Source organism: Papio anubis, chromosome 10, assembly GCF_008728515.1.
Source record: "Papio anubis isolate 15944 chromosome 10, Panubis1.0, whole genome shotgun sequence".
Taxonomy (NCBI): domain Eukaryota; kingdom Metazoa; phylum Chordata; class Mammalia; order Primates; family Cercopithecidae; genus Papio; species Papio anubis.
In genome coordinates, this window is record NC_044985.1 from 114762125 (window position 1) to 114788594 (window position 26470).

The 26470-nt window shown below is 48.4% G+C and overlaps 1 protein-coding gene across 3 annotated transcripts; it reads left to right on the forward strand.

The window, feature by feature from the left end:
* The first annotated feature begins 81 nt into the window (after nt 1-81).
* Nucleotides 82-11651, forward strand: SPATA3 (spermatogenesis associated 3). 3 transcript variants are annotated; one of them, XM_003908059.5, is made up of 4 exons: nt 82-559; nt 4358-4529; nt 6681-6824; nt 11589-11651. In XM_003908059.5, exons 1-3 carry the CDS (start codon nt 232-234, stop codon nt 6784-6786), a joined length of 606 nt encoding a protein of 201 aa, XP_003908108.2. In that variant the 5' UTR covers nt 82-231; the 3' UTR covers nt 6787-6824; nt 11589-11651. The 3 variants fall into 3 exon arrangements, with proteins under 3 accessions (XP_003908108.2, XP_009181545.2, XP_017802544.2); XM_009183281.4 differs by lacking the exon at nt 11589-11651 and adding an exon at nt 11473-11582; XM_017947055.3 differs by lacking the exon at nt 11589-11651 and adding an exon at nt 8643-8789.
* Nucleotides 11652-26470: the final 14819 nt, after the last annotated feature.

The following is a 26470-nucleotide window of genomic DNA, read 5'->3' on the forward strand; positions in this document are numbered from 1 at the left end:
GAACGCCAGGCTGGTGTCTGTGGAGAAGACTGTCCCTGCGGCCCTGCCATAGGAGCCACCCTGGCTTTTATGACCTCACAGGAGGTGTGGGTCACTGTTCTCTGTAGGGCCTGGGTCCAGTTGGAGGCCAGAGCCAGGCCTCTAGGGCAGAGGGCGAACGGCCCCTCCAGGAGGGAGCCAGAAGATTACGCAGCTCCATGTAGGTCCACGCTTAGGTTGGGAGGATCCACTATGAAGAAGGTCAAGAAGAAAAGGTCAGAGGCCAAACGCCACCGAGACTCCACCTCCCAGCATGCTAGCTCCAATTCCACCTCTCAGCAGCCTAGTCCTGAATCCACACCACAGGAGCCTAGTCCTGAATCCACACCACAGCAGCCTAGCCCTGAATCCACGCCACAGCGGCCTAGCCCTGAATCCACACCACAGCAGTCCAGCCTTGAAACCAACTCCCAGCAGCCAGCATCCCAAGCCCTTCCAGCACCCGAAATCCGCCGCTCCTCTCGCTGCCTGTTATCTCCAGATGCTAACATGAAGGCAGCCCCTCAATCCAGGAAAGCAGGTGGGCTGTCTTCTAGCTTCAGCAGTTCCAGGCTTCCTGCTGATGGAGTTCCAGGTCATCCCAGAGGCTGGTTCTTGTAGGATAGTGATACATGGTTAAAGTGTATCCTGGAGCTGTGTTGTAGAGTGTGAAGGTTTTTGTTTTTGTTTCTACCCAAGAGACCAGGGTTCCTGGGTTTTGTTATTTCTCATCATCCTGAGTCTCATTGAAGACAGCCACACATACGTATAAACATTTAACTTGGTTCTATAGTAATACTTGCTCACTAGGAATCAGCAGTGCCATGCAACTGCTAAAAAATAAAAACCAAGGATGCATTAATAGAAGCATATGGTTTAGAATAAGGGAGGTGATGATCCTGCTTTATTCTGTCCTCATCAAGCTATCATTTTGGGCTATAAAAGATGCCTGACAAACTAGTCCAAGGAAGATAGTCCAGGCTGATGGAGGATGAGAGGGATCAGGGAGGCCATTTAGTGTATGACAGCCGATTGAAGGAGTTGGAGGATGTCTGTCTGTCAGGTGGAAGATGTGAATAGACTTGTTCCTTATTGTCCTGAGAAGTCTAAGGGCCTGATATGGTTTGGCTGTGTCCCCACCCAGATCTCATCTTGAATTCCCAGTGTTGTGGGAAGGACCCAGTGGGAAGTGATTGAATCATGGGGGCAGGTCTTTTCCGTGGTGTTCTCGTGATACTGAATAAATCTCATGAGATCTAATGGTTTTTAAAAAGGGAGTTTCCCTGCACAAACTCTCTTCTCTTGTCTGCCGCCACGTGAGATGTGCCTTTCACCTTCCACCATGATTATGAGGCCTCCCCAGTCACGTGGAACTGTAAGTCCAACAAACCTCATTCCTTTGTAAATTGCCCAGTCTCAGACATGTCTTTATCAGCAGTGTGAAAACAGACACATACAGGCCCAGGGATAGGATAGCCAGACAAAATACAAGACTCTTAGTTAAATTTTAATTTTAGTAGACAACAAATAATATTTTTAGTATGTGTTTCCCAAATATTGTGTGGGCATCCTGTATTTTTATTTGCTAAATTAACAACCTTACCCATGGAAGACATTAGCGACAGACAGACTTTGGCTCAACATAAAAAACTTCCCAACAATTAGCTCTGTCTGAAAATGGAATGGCTGTCAGGAAAAGTGGTTCCCCATCTTCTTGGGAGCCAAACAGTGTCTGAATAAGCACTGGATTGTGTAGAGGGAATTCAAGTGGAGTTCAGGAGGTGGGCTGGTTTATACTGCTAACAATAATGGTGATAGCAAACTAACATTATCACTAAGCATTTACTGTGTACCTAGCATTCAGCTCAGGTGTCTTAATTTTCACATGTGACAATCCTATAAAAGTTCTTCCATATCATCTCCATTTTATAGATGGGGAAACTGAGGCTCATAGAAGTCAAACAAGTTGCTCCTGAGCAGAGGCTGGTAGCCCTGAGAAGGGAAACCCGCTCTATTCTGACTCCAGAACCCTCACTCTAAACCACAGCACTGACCTTTCCATTCCAAGAGGCCTAGGAGTCTCCACAAGAGGAAGAATATCTTTGTCCGAGCAGCTCCTGGATCTGCTGTGAGCCAGTGCCCATGACTCCACAGCCTTGAACAGGACACACTCCCTGGGCCACAGTTTACCCCCCGGGATTGTGTGAGCATAAAAGAAAGAAGAGTTGGAGATGAGAGTGCTAAATGCAAGGCATGCCATGCCAATGATCCTTCCATGGCCAGGAATCAATCCCTTCTTGACATATGATAATGATTTTGAGCGCCATACTATATGTTGTAAAGACTGTGATCATCAGCCACTGAGAGAAACATTTCCGGGTTATGGTCTTCAGAACTAGTAGAAAGCAAAACTTTCCATTCCCAAGTCTTTTAATGATCACATGTGACTCACACTCAGAGAGGAATTTGGCCCATTGAAGAGGCAAAGCAAGAAACGGTGGTGGCTCACCAGTGGTTACAGCGGACACCCTATACTTCTTCCAAAGGAATTCTCTGCAGTAGAAAGGAATGTTGGAGATGCAGGATAAGGGCCTGCAAGTAAAGCATGCCATTTTCTAAAATCCAAGCCTTTTTGTGTGCAGAAATATTGTAGCTCAAGAAAATGCCAGTCTTCCACTAGGATGGGTATAATCAGAAGGATGGACAATAACAAGTGTTGGTGAGGATGTAGAGAAGCTGGAATCCTCATACACTGTAGGCAGGAATGTAAAATGGTGCAGCTGCTGTGGAAACAGTCTGGTGGTTCCTCAGAGGAACATGAAGTTACCTTATGACCCAGCAATTCCACTTCTTGGTATATAGCCAAGAGAATTCGAAGCATATTATTAAGCATATTAGAAGCACACCAAAACTTGTACACAAATGCTCAAAGCAGCAGCATTTGTAATAGCCAAAAAGTGGGAACAACCCAAATGTTCATCAGCTGATGAATGGATAAACAAAACGTGGTATGAAATACCACAGTACAATGAATATGGTGAAATACTATTTGACAATAAAAAGAGATGACGTCCTGATACATGGGACAACATGGATGGACCTTATAGACATTTGGCTAAGTGAAAGAGTCCAGTCTCCCAAGAACCCACACATCGAATGATTCTATTTACATGAAATGTTCAGAATAAGCAAATGTATTGCCAGGAACTGGGGGAACTGGGAGAATGGAGGGTAACTGCTCATGGAGATGGGGTTTATTTTTGGGGAAATGAAGATGTTCTGAAATTAGTGGTGATGGCCACAAAACTTTGTGAATATACTAAAAACCACTGAGCGCTGTAAAAGGGTGAACTTTATTGCCTGGGAATGATGTCTCAATTTAAAAACTTTTCTGTGACTAAAAAAAGAGATAAGTCTTGCCTTTAGAATCCCCTCTCCTCATTCCGGGAAAGTATGTGTCATGGGCAAGTCTAAGCAGAAAGTGTACCGAGTCTGCCAGGTTGACTCTCTGTTTCACGCAGCTTAGGGTCAGAAGAATCTGTAGCTCTGTCAAGAAGCCACAGGGCTACAGATAGGAAACAGGAGGGAATAATCCAGCCAGAAATTATGTTGCCCAAGCACAGAGGGTATCATCTACATTCTGCTGGGATCCATACCAGAGGAGGACAGAAACAGAAGATAAGATCGAGACTGGAAACTGGAGCTGTGGTTGTCTTCCGGATGGATCACTATGCTCTAGATCAATGGAACGTGGTAGCTCCAATTCCAGGAATCCCAGTGCAGCCTCTCCTGGGGTGGGCAGTCACCTGAAATTCCATTTTCACTGAATTAAATGTGAGAAAGCCTGAGTTGAGAAAGCCAGCTTCTGCAATCTACTCCCCAGAAGGGCATATCCCTTAAATTATCTGAGCCTCAGTTTCCTTATTTGTAAAACAAGAGCAACAGTATCCCCTTTACAGGATTACTGTGAAATTAAATGAGATGGGCACGCTAAGTCCAAAGCATCCTGAAGGCATAAGCCATGACACCATCAGCACCACCTCCATCATCATCACGGTTGTTGTTGCTACTCCCAGGTAGCACCAGTATAAAACAGCCATTTTCTCATGCAGTCAGTCTTCACTTCTGTTTGGTTAGAGAACATTTTGTGGGAGAACTGCCTTCCTTGGGTAGTTCATTCCCAAATCCTCAATGATGCCTGGAAAAAATCCAGGATCTGCCCTGGTAATCCTGCAGCTGCTGCTGTTTTGGGGGGCCTTCTCAGACTGTGTTCCAGGCTCCCCTGCCCCCACCTCCCAGAGCAGGTACCTCCCTCACCTCTTTCCTTCTGTCCCCACAGGGCCTCTGACTCGCGCTGGCCCGCATTCCTGCTCCTGTGCCACTTGCCCCTGCAGCTCTGCTTGCTGGCGTCGTCTGGGGCTGTGCCATAGCCGCATCTTCGATGTCCTTCTGCCTCGGGACTGGCAGATGGCGCCAGGGAGAGGACTCCCCAACCTGCTCACCTTCTACAGGTTCCAAGCGTGAGGGGCTGGAACCTCAGGGCACACAGTTCCCAGGGCCAGGCTCTGCCCCCAGACCTTATTAGCAATCATGTATCATTCCTCTTGGGAATCCCAGGCCGACGGAAAGCCTTTTCCTCTTTCCTTTGGCCACTTCCTAGACGTTGGCAGGCAGGGCCCTTTCTGACCAGCCCTACCCACTGGGTACCCTCTCCACCTGTACAGAGAGGTGCCAGTTTTCTTCCTCACTGGGATTTGCCTCCTCAGTGGCTTCCTTTTTATTTTCTCCAGAGATGCCCTCCCCTCCTCAGAACACTCTCCCTCTCAGCCCTTCAGAGATTCCGAGTCGCTCAGGGCCTTTGTGTTTAAACGCTGTTTGGCCGTGCACCTCCGTGGCCCCTCAGTGGCCTGTGTCTTAGGCTGGGGCCTTAGGTTCCTGATCTGCCTATGAATGTCGCCTAGAATTTAATGATAGAAAACTACTTGTAACTCATATGCCTCCTCCACACAATAGCAGGACCTCAGCCCCCTTCAGAGTGTGCTGAGCTCTTTCTGGGGGTCCCCATAGGCGACGTGTGCCCCCAGGCTGGTCTGCTGGTGGCAGCCCCCATGACATCACCCATAGTATCTGTCCTTCCTTCCTCTTCCCACAAAGCCACCAGGAGCAGTGTCATGGCTGCCACTGCCCTCATAGGAAGACCCTATCCCTGCCGGGAACAGACTGGAGATGTTCCCATCTTTGGCGCTGCTAGGTTACATGCATGGGCCGGGAGAAGGGTTGCCATCTGTACCACCTGAGGGCCTTACAGATCTCAATGATAGAGGCCCTTCCACTTGGCGACTTCATACCCCCACCCCAGGAGCTGAGCCCCCCCAACCCCCATCCTCATCCTGTTCCACTTCCCATCTTCTTCCCTACCCAATCCCCTCTCCTTTCTGGAGCTGAAAAACTCCATCTCTCCTACATATGGAGAGAAGCAAATAGATACCGGGGCGTGTGGGGAAAACATGCTTGGAGCCAGAAATACTCCGCCACCCAGTAAGCCCCGTCAAGGAAAGGTCTACCTGCCACTGTTAGCCACACCCCGCCCATACACTTAGTACTTCCATCCATCCATGGCCAAATTGTGCCATGGGTTCTTATCGTTTTAAAACCAGCAAGTGTTATTGAGCGAAACTTACTATGCAGAAGACATGGGGGACTGTGAGGGAAACCAGAACAGGGAACTTTACCCCTAAAATCGTTGCAGTGTGCATGGAGAGCTAAGACCCGTGCATTTAGAAACCAAGATGCAAGATGCAAAGAGCCGTGTGTCCTCTGGGAGAGGCTCCAACAGGAACCTCTGAAAGATTCCAACAGGAACAGGCTCCAACAGGAACCTCTGAAAGGTTCCTGTCAGCAGTATGTGAGCCAAGTCCAAAAGGTTCTTGAAGCCCTCTCTGGCTTAAGATGAAAAGCGGGAGCAATCTAGGTGCAGGAAAAGGCAAACACAAGGCTCAGAATCAGGAAAGAGAGCAGGGAGGGACAGGGACCATGTCTGGTCAGGACAAGACATACAGTTCTAATGCTGTTCCAATTTTAGTACCCGCATGCTTTTCTCAACAGAGTGTAATGTTGGCTTTTGTCTTTCAATCCACATTCACATTAAACAAGAATCCTTATTTTTGTAGGATTTTTATCAAAATGGGTATTGCATTTTTTGAATGCCCTCCTCACCATTATTGCCTTAATCATCTGTTTTCCTTGCCTTTGTGTGGGTGTAATATATTATTTCCCAAGGTTCCTTTCTCTCAATGGAGTCAAGTGATAGAACCTACCTCATAGGGTTGTTGTGAGGCTTGAAGAAGACACTGGGTGTGAGGTGTTTAGCACAAGGCCTGGCTCACAGCAGACTTGACCACCTTCCTAACCTGGTCCCCCTCTGAGTGTTCAGGGCAGCTGGCATCCCAGGCCAGCTCACCCTCCGATCCTCAGGGGTCTTTCGGCAGGGACTTTTTGGAAGGGTGGGAAGAATTAAATGTTCTCTTAAAAGGAGTTTGGAGAGGGGGAAGATGGGTATTCCTGCAATCCTGAGAGGGCCACTTAATTTCCACTTTCTCCTGCTCATAGAGAGGCACCGAAGCCCAGCTTCCCACCACCCTCACTTTTGCTTTGTTCTACAGAAAACCTTCAAGAAAACCCTCCAGTCATCGTAACACGTGTCCTCCAAGCCCTCGGAACTGTGGCTGTGGCTCTGGGGGCTCTAGGAGCTGCCTACTACATCACTGAATCCTTGTGAACAAGACCCTAGGCCCACGGTCCGGCAGGTATGTGGAGCGTTCTGTCCCTTCAAATGGAGGTGGTCTTTTCAGGTGGAGCAAGCCCCGGCCTCTCAAGAGAAGCTTGACAGTGGAGTGACCCCCTCCTGGCCTCAGAGTCAGCCAGCATGGCCCTCTAGGGAAGACCTGATGCTCTCAGATGCTAGACTCATTATTATAATCATCTGAACAGAGCCCCCACCTCCGCTGCCTTAGGATGGTTTCCCTGGTCATGGACCCTGGACGAGAGGAAATAGGAGGGATGGGGGCAAAGGTTCCTACCCATCTCGGACCTTTCTCCCTGCCTTGAAAGCTTGTCTCCTACCCAGTCCTACTGGTCCATCACCCATAAAGCCCCCTTCTTCCATGAAACCTTCTTCCATCTTCCCAACTTCAATGATGTCTTCCATCTTCTCAACCCCTGTCCTCTCCACCTGTGCCTCCTGTGTTGTGGATTATGCTGTTGTTTGCCTGTGGCCTGTCTCCCAGGTGTCCTGCAAGACCCCTGAGGGCAAGGGGCATGGCTCACACAGCCATCTTCCCTCGCCCCTGGAAGCAGAGCCTGAGACTGGGGTTGGATGGACAGGGTTTATTGAGGAGGTGCTCTCAGGGAGTGAGGGAGGGAGGGAGGCAAGAGGAGGCAAGGGAAGGAGCTGAGAAGGAGGAGGCCAGACCTCAGCTTGACCCTGTGGGAGCCCTAGAACAAGAATTACAACACAGTCTCAGCAGAGGGGAGAAGCTTGCCCTCTGGTGCTCCTCCTTGTCAGTGCTTGGCTCTAAGGGTTGGGTAGGGACTGCATGTCTTTGTGGAAAGAGCAGCTCCCTTTGGGCTGAGGGCACTTCCCTAGAGGAGGGGCAGCTCTGAGCTGTTAGCAGCACACTCACAACTCGCAGGAGTTGAGCAGTGGATGCACCAGCCCCAGAAAGGGGATAATCATCGGTTTTCCTTGCCTTTGCAGTGGGCGTAATATATTATTTCCCAAGGTTCCTCTCTCTCAATGGAGTGAAATGATAGAACCTACCTTGTAGGGTTATTGTGAGGCTTGAAGAAGACATTGGGTTTGAGGTGTGAGGGTCTGGGGGGGCGCCAACAACTTCCACAATGATCCCCTTGCCACGTCCACACTTAGCAAATGCTTAATAAGTGACAATGGGGATGGTAGCATGGGGGTAATGAGAAGCATTTCACCCTACTTCCAGACCTCCACTAGCCCCAAGAGTTGATAGGTGATGGGACTGGGAGAAGATGTTCAGAATATCTCAAAAGCCAAACCCAGAAGGTAAACTCCAGGGACAGCTTACCATCCCTTCATGTGCTCTGTGATGCCATGTCCCATGTCTGTGGCAGAGGACATAGTAGTTCCTTAGCTGCTATGCTATTTCCTGAGGCATTTCCTGAGTGGCAAGAACCTCAGTTTCCTCATCTGTAAATAGGGAAAATTACAGTACCTTCCTCTTGAGCCTATTGGGAGGGGTGAGATAAAGTGTTAGAGGACAGAGCTCATTGCTGGGGGGTCCTGTTGCTGTTGTCAACATGGACGTGGTGGGAAGGATGCCAGCTTTGGAGTTAGAGCTGCCGGCTCATTTCTTGACTCTGCTGCCTGATAGCTGGGTTTTAGGGACATGTTTCTTAATTTCTCTGACAGTGTCATATCTAGTGGGGAGAATAATGACTACCTCCATGGGCAATGGTTTTGAGGATTAACTGAGGAGATATGCAGAAGTGCCAGGCACAGGACCTGGTGACAGGGGTGGATGGATGCTGGCCATTGACAATGTGACAAATGCACCCGAGTTAAAGCATTTTCTCTTCAAAATTCCTTGCAGCAGAATCTAATGGTTGTGAGCTGGAGTTCTGGAGGCAGGCAGGCTTGAGGTCAGAGGCCTCTTCAAAACCCAGTATTTCTGAGGCCTGGGGCAAGTACCCTAACTCCTGATGTCTCATTTTCTTTTCGTTAAATGGAGATAATAATAGCACAGCTCTCATTGGATTGTTGGGGAGATTGAGTGGAAAAAATGCATGTAAAATACTTAGCACAGTTCCTGGCACAGGATAAGCACTCAAGAAAGCTACATCACCAGCAATACCACCACCATCAGCACCATCACAATTATCACCATCATCCATCCACCATCCATCCATCCACCATCCACCATCACCATCCACCATCACCATCCATCCACCATCCATCATCCATCCACCATCCATCCATCCACCATCCATCTGTCCATCCATCCACCATCCATCTTCCACCATCCACCATCATCCACCATCCATCGTCCACCATCTTCCATCCACCATCCATCCACCATCATCCATCCATCTTCCATTCCACGATCATCCACCACCACCATCATCATCATCATCATCACCATCACCATCCTCACCATCACCATCATCGCCATCATTGCCACCATCATCCATCACCATCACCATCATCACCATCACCATCATTGCCATCACCATCATCATCTGCCATCACCATCATCACCACCGCCAGCATTATCATCCCCGCCATCCGCCATCATCATCACCATCCTGTCATCATTGCCATCATTATCATCACCACCGTCATCATCATCATCACCACCACCGTCATCACCATCATCACCATCATCTTCATCACCACCACCACCATCACCATCATCATCCCTACCACCACTATCACCATCATAACCATCACCATCATCACTGCCACCACCATTATCACCACCACCACCATCATCACCATCACCATCATCACCATCACCATCATCATCACCATCATCATCATCACAACCACCATCATCACCACTATCATCATCGCTATCATCATCACCACCACCATCATCACCATCACCATCATCACCATCATCACATCACCATCACCATCATCATCATCACCATCATCACCACCCCCATCACCATCATCATCATTATCACCGTCATCACCATCATCATCACCACCACCATCATCACCACCACCCACCTCTATCACCGGGCCTGTGCCTGTAGTTCTGCACATCCCTCGATCTTTGCGACCATCGTCAGCGGGTAGTTGCCATCATCACCATTATCATCATCATTATCATCATTACTATTTGTTAAATCAGTGACTTTTGATACCTGTAAAATCACTTGATATTTTTCTTTAAATTTGCTTACTTTTTGACTGGGAATAGTGGCTCAAACCTGTAATCCTAGACCTTTGGGAGGCCCAGGCAGGAGGATAACTTGAGCCTGGGAGTTTGAGACCAGCCTGGGTAACATACCAAGACCTTGTCTCTACAAAAAAAAAAAAAAAAAAAAGAGTGAGAAGAAGAAAAAAGATTAAAAAGTTATCCAGGCATGGTGGCACACGCCTGTAATCCCAGCTATTTGGGAGGCTGAGGTGGAAGGATTGCATGAGCTCAGCAGTTGGAGGTTGCAATGTGCTATAATTGCACCAATGCACTCCAGTCTGGGTGACAGAACTCTTGAGACCCTGTCTCAAGAAAGAAAAAAAAAAAAAGGCCGGGTGCGGTGGCTCACGCTTGTAATCCCAGCACTTTGGGAGGCCGAGGCAGGCGGATCACGAGGTCAGGAGATCAATGGTGAAACCCTGTCTCTACTAAAAATACAAAAAAATTAGCTGGGCGTGGTGGCGGGCACCTGTAGTCACAGCTACTCAGGAGGCTGAGGCAGGAGAATGGCATGAACCCAGGAAGCCGAGCTTGCAGTGAGCCGAAATCACACCACTGCACTCCAGCCTGCGCAAAAGAGCAAGACCCTGTCTCAAAAAATTTTAAAAAATAGGCCAGGCACAGTGGTTCACACCTGTAATCCCAGGACTTTGGGAGGCCGAGGTGGGTGGATCACCTGAGGTCAGGAGTTCAAGACCAGCCTGACCAACATGAAGAAACTCTGTCTCACTAAAAATGCAAAATTAGCAGGGCGTGGTGGTGCATGCCTGTAATCCCAACTACTCGGAAGGCTGAGACAGGAGAATCGCTTGAACCCGGGAGGCGGCGGTTGCAGTGAGCTGAGATCGTACCATTGCACTCCAGCCTGGGCAACAAGAGCGAAATTCCGTCTCAAAAAAAATAATAATAATAAATAAAAAAATAAAAGAATGTTAGCTTACTTTTTAACTGCCCAGGGAAGAACTTTAGCCAATGAAAGCCTCCTGGGCACCTGTATGAGAGTCACGGTGAGGGAGGGCGATGGGAGTGCATCGTGGGGGTACATTAAGTCGTGCTGAGCTTGTAGGCTCAGCTCTTAATTAACAGGCAGTTTGACATCCTTCACTGTCCAGGGAGCGAAGAACCATCTGACGACAGTGGTGTCTTTCCTCTTTGGGGAAAGATGCTTCTAAAATGTTCTTTCCTAAAGTTTGGTGAACCTCTTCCTTGGCATCTTCCTCAGCTGAGGATAAGGCCCTGAAAGCAAAGGACTTCTTTCCCAGCCATTTTGGGCATTGAATGTGGTCAAACCACTGCAGTGTAGCTTTTGGGGGGTGAGACTCCATCATAGCTGCAGGGGACCCGGGGAAGGCGCTGGCACCAATGAGATGAGCAGGAGCCAAGCCTGGCCAAGCGCCTGGCAAAAGGCGTTACAGCCTGAGGTGTGTGGCTGAAAGAAAGAGTGGATGCAAGGAATGGAAGAAATTTGAATCCTAAATAATTTATTTCTCCACAGAAGGATCACAGTTGCTGAACCCTCACCTGTGAGGCTATGAAACTGGAAAGCCACAGGATTCCGGGTCACATGGGGTATTGTCTAAGCTGATTGGTCTGTCCTTGTTTTTCTTACAGATCCAGTTTCCATCAAAGGACCTGTCTTGTCACTAAAATTTAAAAAAAGAAAAAAAAAAAGAATTCTGTTTCTTTAGCATGTTTTACTTTAGAGACATAAAAGTTGGACTTGGCAAATGGCTAGAAAGGGAGGTGTGGGGACCCCGGTGACGTTTTGAGCCGCAGGTCAAGCAGAATTGGTGCCTGTCATTCCTGTTCAGAGCCACAGACCCCCGGTGGAGCAGCTTTCTCTGCACACACTCACAGAACACAGTGTTTGCTTTAGATGTTCTCACTCTAAAGGAAGGGATTATAAAGCTTAACTCCATAGTTAACGTAATTAGTCATCTGCACCTGTGTCCCAGGGCAATCCCAGTTAGTGGGAATAGGAGAAATGTACCGGTTCGCCTCCAGGCCTGCACCCCAGAGGACAGAGGCCCTGTGCCCAGGAACACCATCTGTAGAAATAGGTTCTTTTAGGGTCACCTGTGATGGGGAGTGGCCTGCCATGCAGCCTTGTGGTTAGTGCTGGTGATGTGGCTACACCCAGCCAGTGCCCGGTGGGATTTTACCTCCAGCTCCTGAACAGCCGATTTGAAATCTTAGTTCAAGGTGATCCCAGCAAACACCAGTAGGGGAGAGGAGTGTAAACGAGGGAAGGAGACTGGGCTTGGTGGCTCATGCCTATAATCCCAAGACTTTGGGAGGCCAAGGCGGGAGGATGGCTTAAGCCCAGGAGGTCAAGGCTGCAGTGAGCTATGATTGCGCCTCTGCACTCCAGCCTGGACGACATAGCAAGACCCTGTCTCAAACAAAATAAAAAGGAACCACCAGGGAAGGGAGGACAGCCAGTACTGGTGAGTCCTAATGCAGTGGCCATTGAGGGCAGCTGAAGCCTGATCCTGCTGGGGCGTCATGGGATGGGAGAAGGTAGAACACACACCACACAGCGTAGTCATCCCACCTGACAGGGAGCTGAGATATTTGTAACCTGTTGGTCTTGGAGAAAGCCTGTGAGGAGGGAGGTGGTTAATTCCTCCACACTTTTGTCCCACTCTGGAGAGGAAGCCCCCAGGCAAAGAAATGCAGATGCGAGGTGGGGGTCAGCCCACATGCACTGGAACAGTGACAGCTGACAGCGGTGACAGTGGCATATGGTGTAGGGGTGGAGGGAGGACAATGCTGAATGCCTGTGAGGCATCCACAGACCCATGCCCAGGTGACCTGCTATGCCTCTAAGAATTAGTTAGACTGGGACCCAGCAGGGCAGCCGTTGGGGAGGCGAGGAGCTGGTTTACCCGCAACAGCACTGGTGTGATTGGCCAGGATGGGCCAGGCTGGAGCCCATTCTCCACCTCCCAGTCCCAGGATTTCCTTTGTGAAACAGGTGTGGGAGTTGCGTGGGGTCATGTTGTGGTCCTGTCCTGCAGGGACAATGAAAGGACCTATAGACATGGTGGAAGGGACTGGGTACTCCATGGCTGCAGCTTCTGGACTGAAGACACTTCCTTTTTCTGGCGTATTGAGGTCCCCCTTTATTGTAAATGTTGGACAACCTAACCCAAACTAGGCTTAAGCAAAATGAGAATGTATTAGCTCCTATAAAAGTCAGGAGAGAGTTCTGGTTCAGATGTGGTTTGCTCCAGGGGCATGGGCCGTTTCCCTCTCTCTGCAGCAGAGTTAGTTCCATTCTAGCTGCAGCAGCAACAGCTCCCAGCCTACAGAGGTCAAGTGTAGCAGAGAGGGTGAGCCCGCCCGTCTCCCCGCAGCAAAAGGCATCACAGCTCTGACTAGGTCCTGTATCCCTCCTGGTAGCCATCACTGTGCCCAGGAAAATGCAGGGGGCTGGTTGCCCAGGTTGGAGCTGCACAGCCTCCTTTGGAACATGAGGATAAAATCCACAGAAACCGTGAGCACTGAGCAGGGAAGAAAATGATTCTCCAACTGCAGTGTGGGTAACCTGTTACCAAAAGGGTTGGGAATGGACACTGGGCAGCTAAAAACAGCACATGCCCCCTCCAGTTGGCTGTGGGTCTGCAGCCAGGACCTGTGCTCACCCTCTGCTTCTCCCCTTTTTCCCCCATCACCACCTCCTCACCAGAATGAATGCTCAAGTGGCCAGGAGAGAGAACTCTCAGCTGGCTCAAGCCGCTGACTTGCAGTGGATCCTGGCAGCTGGATCCCCCGGGCAGCAGTGAAAACTAGCCTCCCGTCCCCAGGGAAATGTGTGGGCACTGCTGGTTGTCACAGTAACTGGGGGATGCTGTGGGCTACTAGTGAAGGTCAAGAATGCAATGCACAAGACAGACCACACAATAAAGAATCATCCCATCAAAACCCCAAGGGCATCCTCCTGGACAGTCACTGTCACCTGGGCTCATCTGTGGATCTGTGGATGCTCTCCCACACTGGCCTTGCATTGTGGCTCACGTTGCCTGTCGTGGACCATAGGGATCCCTCTTGAAGAGTGGAAACCGCACATGCTAAACAGCCACATGCCAGAGTCCCCATCTTCATCCTGCCAAGTGCAGTTCTGTTGACACATCCACTACTCTTGGTTAGGTCCTGGAGGCAAGGAGCAGGTTTTTTCTTCTCAAATCCTTCCCAGCACATGAATGAGTAGACCTGTCACCATCAGGAGCATTTTGGGATACATTAAGATTTGGCTTAGGCCATTGTATTCAGAATGGTTTATAAATGTGATCACTGGAGAGGACTGTTTTAAGTATAGCCAATTTCAAGCAACAGCCCCTGATAGGGGCTTTTGAGAGGGAAGTTTAGAGCTGGAAAGAAGAGTGAGCAGGTATATTTCCTATCACCATGCAGTAGCTGAGACTGCTCTGGCTGTGAGTTTGGGGACAGTCTGGCTGAGGCCGGGCCTGCAAGTTGTAGGGACCAAGGCCCTTGGTCCCCTAAAGGTTCGCTGAACACTCACATGAGGCAAATTGATTAATAGGAGAAAGGCGTACACATTAATGTATACACATGGGAGCCTTCAGAATGAAGACCCAGAGGTACAGAGGAAACTGTCTTCATGCTTAGTTTCAACAAAGATGGACAGCCTTGTAGAAATAGGACTGGACAAAAGGGTCAGATTTAATGCTGACAGACTGTGTGGGGAACCCAGCAAGGCCTGTCTGTCTAGATTCTTCTCGGCCTCTCTGAGCAGCATTCCTTCCTCTGGGGCATGGGGCAAGGTCTTCTCTGGAATGGGGCTCTCATGACTGACGGCAAACAAGGTAGATCAGATCATTTTGTTATGGCCAGTTCTTACACAAGGCTGGGAGAAAATTCAAGTAATACTTTTAGGTTTTCTGCCTAGCTTTGGGGAGAATGGGTTCTGGTTTCTATGGCCCCTTGGGAAAGGATTGAGTTTGTATGGCTAGCCTTGGGGGAGATGGGACTGAGAGATAGGAGGGCAGGAGATCAGAGAAAAACTTTCCCTTCTGAGGCCTTGGTTTTGGGGTATGATTGTCTAAGCTCCAGCAGAGTCTAGCATCTTCACCAGGCTTAGCTCAAACCCTGGCTGTGAACATTGTCTCAAGACCGTCAGTTGGCCTGGTGCAGTGGCTCACACCTGTAATCCCAGCATTTTGGGAGGCCAAGGCAGGCAGATGACTTGAGCCCAGGAATTGGAGACCAGCCTGGGCAGCATGGTGAAAACTCGTGTTTTGTATTTTTCTAAAAAAAAAAAAAAAAAATTCAAAAATTAGCACCTGTAGTCCCAGCTATCTGGGTGGCTGAGGTGGGAGGGTCACTTAAGCCTGGGTAGTCAAGGCTACAGTAAGCTGAGATTGTACCACTGCAATCCAGCCTGGGTGACAAAAGGAGACTCTGTCTCAAAAAAAAAGAAAAGAAAAGAAAAAAGAAAAAGTCATCAATCAATTGATTATTTATTTATTTATTTATTTATTTATTTATTTATTTGAGACAGTCTTGCTGTGTTGCCCAGGCTCAATCTCAGCTCACTGCAACTTCCACCTCCTGGGTTCAAGCAATTCTCCTGCCTCAGCCTCCTGAGTAGCTGGGATTACAAGCATATGCCACCACATCTGGCTAATTTTTGTATTTTTAGTAGAGATGAGGTTTCGCCATTTTGGCCAGGGTGGTCTCGAACTTCTGACTTCAAGTGATCCACCCACCTCAGCCTCCCAAAGTGCTGGGAGCCTCCGCACCCAGCCCAGTTGGTTATTCTTGAGATAGGTTGGTCCCAGCATAGTGATCCATCCAAATGCAGAAGAAAGTCCAGGAAGCCCCATCCTCCGTACCTGCCTGTCTGGTCTCTCCAGTCCACTGTGCCAGGGACACAGGACCGGGTGAGAAGTCCTTGGCTTTTCAGATACCACCTGGTCTTCATCCTCCCCACCCCCACCCTTGAGGACAGCCACCCTCCCACTGGCCATGAAGCCTGGCACCCAGGCAATCCCTCAGTCACAGAGTAAGTAAATACCCAGGATCCAGGGAACCAAACTGCCAGGTAAAGGCAGCCATGAGACTCAGGGGATACCTGCCATGCAACCTGTCCTGCCAAGGCCCCAGGCTCAGGGCCATGTTGGAGTCAACCAGGCCTGCAGCCACCAGTGATCCATCAGAGGAAGGACAGTGCTTCAGGCTGCTGGTACAGGCTCTGGCTTCGCTGGGAAACTCAGGAAGGCCCTCCGTCCCCAGGCAGCTCCCCCTCTGCATGTGCAAGCACAGCAGGTACTTATTACACCTCAGCCAGTCACAGCGGGGGAGCACAGCAGGGATTTGAACTGGAGAAGTGCCCTTGCCAATGTCCCAAGATGTTTCTCCTGGCCAAAGTCAGGAGAAATGAACGAGGAGTACAGAGGAGCTGAAGGTGCCTGTTTGTTGGGAGTCTGGAGGAAAGGAGGTGCCAATCGCCAATGGCAAGGAGGAAAGTGTCCAAGGCAGAGAGCCAGGTTGGTCCCAGCAGCAGGGCTGAGCCAGAGATCCAGGCTCAGGCTCCTCCAGGAGGGGCCTCGAGGTTGAGAATTAAAAAAGAAGAGTTCTGTTCAGGTCTGGGGAGTGTCTGATCTTATGTAAGGAGTGCATCAAGGAGATGAGTGGAGAAGCCCATTTGTCTCCCATTGGGGTCAGGATGAAGGGTCTGGGCTGACTAGCTCCAGAAGAAGCCGACCCCTTGGGACTGAGTTCTCCTTTAAACCTTTCTCTTCCTCTGTTCTGCCCTTCTCCTGCTGCCACTGCCAGCAGTCAAACATGGACTGTGTGTACCATGTTCCGGGGAATCTGATGACACCCTGGACACTGATGTGTGGATTGCAGTCTGCTGCAGGATGACATGGGAGTTTAGCTGTTTTTTTCTAATGGGGCTCCATTCTGTGAGTCTGATAGGAGGTGCTTTTAATGCGCTGATAAACCAACCTCAGGGAGGTATTACGTACAGAAGATTCCCAAGGCTGCAGTTGCTGAAAGAGACTTGGGCTACTGGCGGGGAACTAGGTGAGCCCCCGTAGCTGAACAGAGCTGCCCAAGAGAAATGGAATAGAGGATCATGTGGTGTCTGTTTTGTGCCTTTAGCGGTCAGTGTTTCAAATGTATTTGGGGACGTTGCTTTCTCTGCGGGAACAAGCAAAAGAATCGTTTTGTTCTGATGAGATTAGGAATGAATTCAGTGAAAGAAACTTCCAACTCCCTTGTCCATCTCCCTTCATCCCATTCATTTGGCAAAACCACAACCCTGGGGCAAATCCAGTTCTCTGCCTCCTGCGCACTTGGACTCGTACAGCTAAACTTTGGGAAGCTCAGCCCTGCAGGCCAAACTCACTTGAAATTCATGACCATGGGCTCCAAGTGGGCCTCGATGCTGCCAGGGATCAAATCACATTTTATTCCCCAAGACACTTCTCTTTGTACTCAGACCTACCCCTTCTCCTCCCTGTTTCACTGGACCTCCAAGCCTCACCACCGAGTCTCCCCACCTACCAGGACCCTCTTGAGTATCCACCCCACTTCACCCGAGGCAATGACTGATCTGATTTCTGTCACAAGAGACGCATAGACACATAATTTTGCCTGTTCTAGAAATCAACATAAATTGACTCAATCAGTTTGAACCTTTTTTACCTGGCTTCTTTCACTCATCTTAATATTTTAAACCTAAATCGTATTTCTATATATATCAGTAGTTTATTCCTCTTTATTTCTGAGAAGTATTTCATTGTGTGAAAATGCCATAGCATGTTTATCTGCTCACCTGTTAATGGACATTCAGATTGGTTCCAGTTTTTGGATTTTTTTTTTTTTTTCTTTTGAGACAGAGTTTCACTCCTGTTGCCCAGGCTGGAGTGCAATGGGGCGATCTCGGCTCACCACAACCTCCACCTCTCAGATTCAAGCGATTCTCCTGACTCAGCCTCCCAAGTAGCTGGGATTACAGGCACGCACCACCACACCCGACTAATTTTGTATTTTCAGTAGAGACGGGATTTCACCATATTGGTCAGGCTGGTCTTGGCCTCCTGACCTCAGATGAGCTGCCCACCTCAGTCTCAAAGGCATGTTTTTAATTCTACTGGCATTTTTATTTTGGCTAATTTGCTGTCCATTTTATTAATTTGTTTGGTTAGTTAATATCCGACATAAAATCAAGGGTAATTTTTTTTTTGAGGGTCTTGCTCTGTCACCCAGGTTGGAGTGCAGGGGCATGATCAACTCACTGAAGGAACATTTCTTGCTCTAGGCTATAGGCTGGCCTTAGAATCAGCTCACCTGCAAAGGTGTCCTATTGTCAGGGACATCTTAACCAGAGTGACTCCACCTCGAATAAAGGCCAGATAAAGCCACACTTGCTGGGTTACATTCCCTGGGAGTTAGACACCCTTCATCAGAAGATGTTTGTAGTTCAAAGAAGGGGTTAGTCATGCTAACGAAATGGAGACCCAGAATGTCCCGGTATTTAAAGAACAAAGCATCCTTCATTTGAGAATAAGTTTCACTTTAAAGGTAATAGTACTCTCATAAATTCTTGCTAAAATCAATAGTTACATAGGAAAATAACAATGCTAATAGCCTGTCACAAGCTGATCACAAGCCTTTGTTTATAAAGTCTGCTATTCTTAGCCTTAACATCCCATGTAAGCAAGTGTTACATTTAAGTTAGGGGAATTCCTTCTCTTGCTTTCTGAGGACACCCTACTCTGTAATAGAGTAGTTTCTAGTAAACTGTTCCACCTTTGCTATGCACTGCGACTCGCCCTCTTTCCCACATGAAATCCAGGAACTCGCTCTTGGAGTCTGGGATAAGACTGCTTTTTCCAGTTACACTGTGTGTTGCTGGCTTTGAGGGTCATCCTGGGGGACGGAAGCTGCCCATATGGACCCCTCAGCTCTGTGATCCCAGGTGCAAGATTGGGACAGCAACCTGGTGGCGTTCCAGGGCACCCCTGGTATTCTACTGGTCTCCATCCTTCCAAAAGGACACTCCCCAAGAGGCTGACCACAGGCCACAGGGGGAGCACTGGGAGGACTGTGTGTTTGGAGAGGGTGAGAATGGGGGAGAGGTGTTGGCCAAACACTTCCATCTTTCTCACAGTGACCTCTCAAGTTACCTCCCTGGAGTGAGCCAAGGACCTTCAGTGGGCTCCTGTAAAGGGGGTCAAAGCCTTTTGTGGGTCAGGTGGGTTAAGGTGCTCTTCCTTCTCAAGGCTCTCTTGGCCTCCTCAGAGCAAAGATGATCTAGGGATGGGCCAAAGTGAGCACCAGCAAACCTTATAGGGAGTCCCAGCTGGGGAGAGAGGGGAGCACCAGCAAATCCTACAGGGACCCCCAACTGAGATGAGAAGGGAGCACCAGAAAATCCTACAGGGAGTCCCTCAGTTGGCAGCACCAGCAAACCCTACAGAGTCCCAACTGAGGTGTGAAGGATGGAATGAAAGGGAGCCCACCTGAGCGGCAGTGGCTGGAACTATCAGCGCCCGCCACCACATTCAGCTAACTTTTGTTTTGGGTTTTTCTTTCTTTCTTTTTTTTTTTTTTTGTAGAGACAGGGTTTCACCATGTTGACCAGGCTGGTCTTGAGCCACCTGCCTTGGCCCCCCAAAGTGCTGGGATTTCAGGTGTGAGCCACCATGCCCCGCCAGGACCTAGTCTTTGAAATGCCAAGGCAGGGAATTAGGGGAGGTGTGGGTGGTGGGGCATAGACAGAAATGCCCCGTGTACCAAACAGCCGGGCTCCATCCTCCTGCACTGGCCAGTGGCCTCCCTTGCAGGATTGACCCACAAGGCCGTATCCTAGAGGCAAGAGGAGGCAGCAAAGCCTGAAACAGAGGCCTGTGGAATTGGGAATCAGGCCACATGTTTAACTCATGCAAAGCAGCTCCCTGGAAACCTCCAGAGGAGAAGCGACTGAACACACACATCCCAAACCCTCTGGGCCTCTAGGCACCCTCAGCCTGCAGCTGCTGGGGGAATGGAAAGTGCCTCCTTTCTCTTCTCCCCTCTGCACTATTCACAGGGAGCCACAAACACAGAAAGGCCTCATTCACAAGCTCCAAGGCCTGGCCCTCCACCGAAAGCTTTCTGCAAATGCAAATGTCTCAGAAGTGGCTTCTTCTTTTCAAACACTTTAAAGTGGCATATTCCCACGGAGCTGTGAAGCAGACCAAGATTTCCCTGGGCAGGAGACGCCTTAAAAATAACATTTGCATTTCAAGGAAGCAGAACTTCCAGCTGTGAAGTCCGGCTTGAAAATAGAAGGTGGGAGCCTCACCTCTTCCGGCATGTGCAGGCACGAAGCCCCCACTTTCCCTGTCTGTGCCCCACCGCCACCTTGGCCTTACCTCCTCCATCCTTTCATTCAGTGCTAGCTTAGGAGTGCCCATAGTAGCCCTGGGTGACTGGGGACTCACAAGACAGAGCTGTTGCTCACCAGAAGCTCAAATCTAGTGAGCTGGACAAGCCTCTAAATGAGTCAATTCCGCTCCCATTCCAGGGACCCTGGGTCTGCCTGTTCCCTTCCCCCATAGAACCAGGAGGTTCTGGGTTCAACTCTCCTCAGAGGAGCAGATCTCCACTGTGGTGAAAAGCACAGGGCATTTCTGTCTATGCCCTACCACCCACGCCTCCCCAAATTCTCTGCCTTGGCATTTCAAAGACTAGGTCCTGGCGGGGCATGGTGGCTCACACCTGAAATCCCAGCACTTTGGAAAGTCAAAGCAGGTGGCTTGAGACCAGCCTGGTCAACATGGTGAAACCCTGTCTCTACAAAAAAAAAATATATATATATATGAAGATTAGCTGGGCATGGTGGTGGGCACCAATAGTCCCAGCTACTTGGGAGGCTGAGGCAAGAGAATCACGTGAACTTGGAAGGCAGAGGTTGCAGTGAGCCAAAATTGTGCCACTGCCCTCCAGCCTAGGCAACAGAATGAGACTCTATCTCAAAAGAAAAACAAACAAAAAACAAAGGCTAGGTCCCTTCCCTGGCTTCTGACTCTAGCCTGCAGCCAGGCCTTCTAGGGGGCCCCTCCCTCCCCTGCAGGCTTCCCCTGGAGGAGCGGGTGCCCTCTCCTCTCTCCTCTCAGGCATCAGATAGGATTCAAGCTGAGATAAACATGAAAACAACGGAAAGCAACAGAATCCTCTCCTCTCAATACCTTCCCCATTCACCACCAAGACATCACTCTGTTAAAATGTACATTTCCCCACCCTGATGATACAGGATTTTATACCACATATTTATTGTCTGCTCTTTTTTACCCACTTCTCAAAGAAATCTTTCCATGTAATATCTCATTTTTAAACAGCTGTGTGGCGTTCCATCATATGCCTGTTTCATAATTGATCAAATGAGATTCTACAGAGCTTACCATAGTGCCCATGGTACTGCTCAAAGAATCCTGGCTACGATATTGGTTAGACCCATTTACAGGGAGCAGGGAACCTAGCCCCATCTGGCTTAGACAATAGGGGAACTTAATGGTTTATGTCACTGTAAAGTCTAAAGGTAACACAGGCTTTGGGGGAGCTTAATCTGACACTCTCTTTTCTTTCCCACTGCCCCCCTTTGCCTTCCATGATATCAGCTTCCCTCCCCTTTGGTTGTAAGATGGCAGATCCTGGAACAGAGCCAAAAGCACCCACAGGTACAATGGGACTTTCTCTACATCTAGAGAGAGTGCCCACAAGCCTGTGAATTTCCCAGCATTCTGAGCAAGAGTCCTATAATTCACTCTAATTGGACCAACTCAGGCCACATCCCCACCAATGACTGGGCCCCAGGGAACTGGGAATGTGTTGACTGGCTGAGGCCGTTTGCGGGCCACCTAGGGGCCACCTGTGAGTCGGATAGGGATTAGCTTCCCTTGAAGTGAATAGGCTGTGTGAGAGAAGGCGGAATATCCTAATGAAAATTGTGTTATTTTAGTAAAGAAGTGTGGGAAACCAAAATATGCCACCCAAAAATATTCTTTGGCATATTTTGGGATGGCTATTCAGAGCAGCTACAGACACAGGAATAGCTCTGGAAACTTGTGTTTTTGCGGGGAGTTTTGAATCTGTGGTAGGAATCTACATTAGTGAAGTAAATTGTGGATGCAAACAGACTTCCTCTGAGACCCCTTTATCTGCCTTATCCAGATCCCTCAGGAAAAAGAGACTAAAAGTCTGACACTTTTAAAGGTCTGATAGAAAAACCTTTTTTTTTTTTTTTTTTTTTTTTTGTGACAGGATCTCACTCTGTCACCCAGGCTGGAGTGCAGTGGCACAATCTCAGCTCACTGCAACCTCCACCTCCCAGGTTCAAGACATTCTCCTGCCTCAGCCTCCTAAGTAGCTGAGATTACAGGAGTGCACCACCACGCCCAGCTAATTTTTATATTTTTAGTAGAGATGGGATTTCAATGTGTTGGTCAGGCTGGTCTTGAGCTCCTGACCTCAGGTGATCTGCCTGCCTCAGCCTCCCAAAGTGCTGGGACAACAGGCATTAGCCACCGTGCCCATTATGACAGAGAAATTTTACCACAAGCTGCCATCTGAACTCATATTGCAGGAAGAAAGACTGAAGTTTGTCAACACACTGGACATCTACTCTTTCTGGAGGCTGTTGCTTGTGAGCCTTCATCCGCATAATAAGACAGCCTTAGCTCACCATGCATCTCCTCCCCTCTCCTTCCCATAACCTATCGCCACCTCCCCCAATATGCTCCAAGCCTCTCTTCCTTTCCATACGGTATAGAAACTTCAGCCATCTGGCCTTCTTTTAGTCTCATATTTTGTGTTGCCCCTATGCACACATTCGTATTAATACATTTGTGTGCCTTTTCTCCTATTTATCTATTGCCCATTTATTTCAGCAAACTTAAAGACTCAAACCTTCAGCAGGGGAGCGAGAGATATTCTACACCCCAGAATCAAGGATTGCTGAGAAGGCCATCAACACATGTCTGTTTTCAGTACTGGTTTTCTTCTTTATCTTTTTCTTTATTTTCTTCTTTTTTTTTTTTTTTTTTTTTTGAGGTGGAGTCTTGCTCTGTCGCCCAGGCTGGAGTGCAGTGGCATGATCTCAGCTCACTGCAACCTCCACTTCCCAGGTTCAAGCATCTCTGCCTTGGATTCTCCCAAGTAGCTGGGATTACAGTATGCAGCCACCACACCCAGCTAATTTTTTGTATTTTTAGTAGAGATGTTTCACCATGTTGGCCAGGCTGGTCTTGAACTCCTGACCTCAGGTGATCCACCCACCTCAGCCTCCCAAAGTACTGGGATTACTGCCGTGAGCCACCATGCCTGGCCTGATTTTTCTTTTTTTAACCATTCTCCTACTAACAGATATTTAAGTTTCTTCAATCTCACTTTTATAAATAGTACTGCAATGAACATCCTTAAACACATATTTTTGCCAAGGATTCCTTCTCAGTGCCAATCTCCCCTGATTTCCAGACCCCCTCAATGTCCTCCTCAGATTTGCCCTGCCCTTCTTGTTCCATACTTGGGGTCCCAAGAACAAGCTGCCTGATGCCTCTACTATCATTACCTCTGTTGGGGCCCAGAAACCAATACCCCAAAATATGGTGCCTGGACATCCTGAATTGAAGAAGATGCCTCAAGGCAAGTTCTCTCTGGCCTCCCCATCCAACTCACCTCCCCACCCTCAATCCTTTGTCTCTCTCAAAATACAGGAAGAAGTTGTTCTCTGAAGTTCCTTTATCTACTTAAAGTCTGGACACACCAAAGGAACAACAAAAAACAAAAAACAAAAAACAAAAAACAATTACCTCTGGTCCCATCCTTGAGTTTTCATTAACCGTACTCATATCTCAGGAAGAAAGAATAAAGTCTGTTAACACACTAGATGGACTTTTTTTCCCCCACAAACCATTGTATCTGCTCTGTGGGCCCAACAGACTTGGTCCCAGACCACAGTATATTCTTCAAGCACATTGAATTCCCCTAAAAATCATTTGCTATCCGCCTAAAATAATCCACACTTCCCCATCTTCCTTTCCCCTAAGAAGAAGGGTATATAAGCATCTGCACCCCATTGGATTAATGGATAATCATTCTCCTGCAATTCCCCTACGCTATGCATATTAAAATAAATTTATATGCCTTTTCTCCAATTAATCTGCCCTTTGTGAGTTGATCTTTCAGCGAACTTTCAGAGGGCAAAGGGGAAGTTTTCCCCCTGGCCCTTACATTTCCATAGCCTGAGTAACGAAGACAGAAATGAGATAGGAGGCCTTCTTCTTCTTTTTTTTTCTTTTGATTCGGAGTCTTTCTCAGTCGCCCAGGCTGGAGTGCAGTGGTGCAATCTCAACTCACTGCAACCTCCACCAGGAAGGCCTTCTAAAATTGGGAAATCCAAGGCGTTCAGTTCCCACTCCACAATGGCCAATTGTGGCAGTAGAGTACTCAACTAGGGCCAGAAATTCCAGTGAGATACCCTCCTTGGCCCACTTATCATGTGTCTTTAAACTAATTATTTGCTGTTTGTCCCACGTGTCTGTGTGAAGAGATCACCAAACAGGCTTTGTGTGAGCAACATGGCTGTTTATTTCAGCTGGGTGCAGGCGGGCTGAGTCCAAAAAGAGTCAGCAAAGGGTGGTGGGATTATCATTAGTTCTTATAGGTTTTGGGATAGGCAGTGGAGTTAAGAGCAATGTTTTGGGGGCAGGGGCTGGATCTCACAAAGTACATTCTCAAGGGTGGGGGAGATTACAAAGTACATTGATCAGTTAGGGTAGGGCAGAAACAAATCACAATGGTGGAATGTCATCAGTTAAGGCTATTTTCACTTCTGTGCATCTTCAGTTACTTCAGGCCATCTGGATGTATACATGCAGGTCACTGGGGATATGATGCCTTAGCTTGGGCTCAGAGGCCTGACACTCTTTCCTTTAAAGCAGGCACAGCCTTCCAAGAGGCTGTCTTGGCATCAAATAAATTACTCTTCCTGTATCCCACCAATGGGAAAATCATGGAAGTCTGCAGAAATATGACTGTAGTGAATGCTGTAGTGTGCTACCCAGATCAAGGCCTTCATTCCCCCAGATGCCAGAGGGTTGGCTGCTTGTAGTTATGCCTGTCTCTGGGCATTGCCCTTGGCTAAAGTAAGCTGCCTCACCCCAAGATCACACCACTTCCCCAAAGGCAACATGAATCAATGACAGGGACATGTGAGGGAAAAAAATGCCTGGAAAATGTCTTCTCGAAATTCATGTCTCATTTTGAGAAGACTCTGAAAGATCATCCCATGATGTTTTTTATGTGTTTCAGTCACCTACTGTCACATAACAAACCACCCCAAAATTTAGTGGCTTAAAACAAAATGATTTATTTTTCGTGATTCTTTGGATTGACAGGGTTCAACCAGGTGGGTCTTCTGCTCTAAGTGGTAGAGATGAAGTTACTCATGCAAACGCATTCAGTTGGGAGTTTGGTGGGAACTACAGCACCCAAGATTAATTGCCTCTCATCCTCTAGAGTCTCTCTCTACATTGCCTTCCTTGTGCAGTAGTCTAATATGGGCTTCTTTATGTGTCACAGCTGAATTCTGAGGAGTGTTTCAAGAGGACAAGCCCCTTTGTGGGGGCACTTATCAAGTCTCTGCACAGGCTGGAGTGCAGTGGCTCAATCATAGCTCATGCAGCCTCAACCTCCTGGGCTCAAGTGATCTTCACGCCTTATCCTCCAGAGTAGATGGAACCACAGGTGCACGCCACCATAATCAGCTCATTTTTTTAAATTTTTTGTAGAGACAAGGTCTCACTATGTTGCCCAGGCTGGTCTCGAACTCCTGGGCTCAAGCAATCTTCCCAACACAGCCTCCAAAAGTGCTGGGATTACAGGCATGAACCACTGTGCCTAGCCCATTAAAAATGTTTATTTTTTTTAGAGACAGAGGCTTTCACTTATCACCCAGGCTGGAAGGCAGTGGCCCGATCACAGCTCACTGCAGCCTGCATCTCCGAGCTCAAGTGATTTCTGCACCTCAACCTCCTGTGTAGCTGGGACTTCAGGCATATGCCAACACACCTGGCTCATTTTGGTTTTTGTTTGTTTTGTTTTTTTTGGTAGAGACAAGGTCTCGCTATGTTGCCCAGGTGGTCCTAATCTCCTGGGCTCAAGAGATCTTCCTGCCTAGGCCTCCCAAAGTGCTGGGATTACAGGCATGAGCCACCATGCCTGGCCTGAGCAGTGCACTTTTAAATAACCTGTGGGACAAATAAAAAAGTCGCAAGGCCTTTTTAATTGTTCTGTGATTTCAACTACACCGGAGGCTGAGTTAGGAGGATCTCTTGAGTCTGGAAGGTTAATGCTGCAGTGAATGGTGATAGAGCCACTGCACACCAGCCTGGGCAACAGAGTGAGACTTCGTCTCAAAAAAAGAAAAGAAAGAAAGAAAGAAAAGAAAAAAGAAATGTGTTGCTCAATTTCCATAT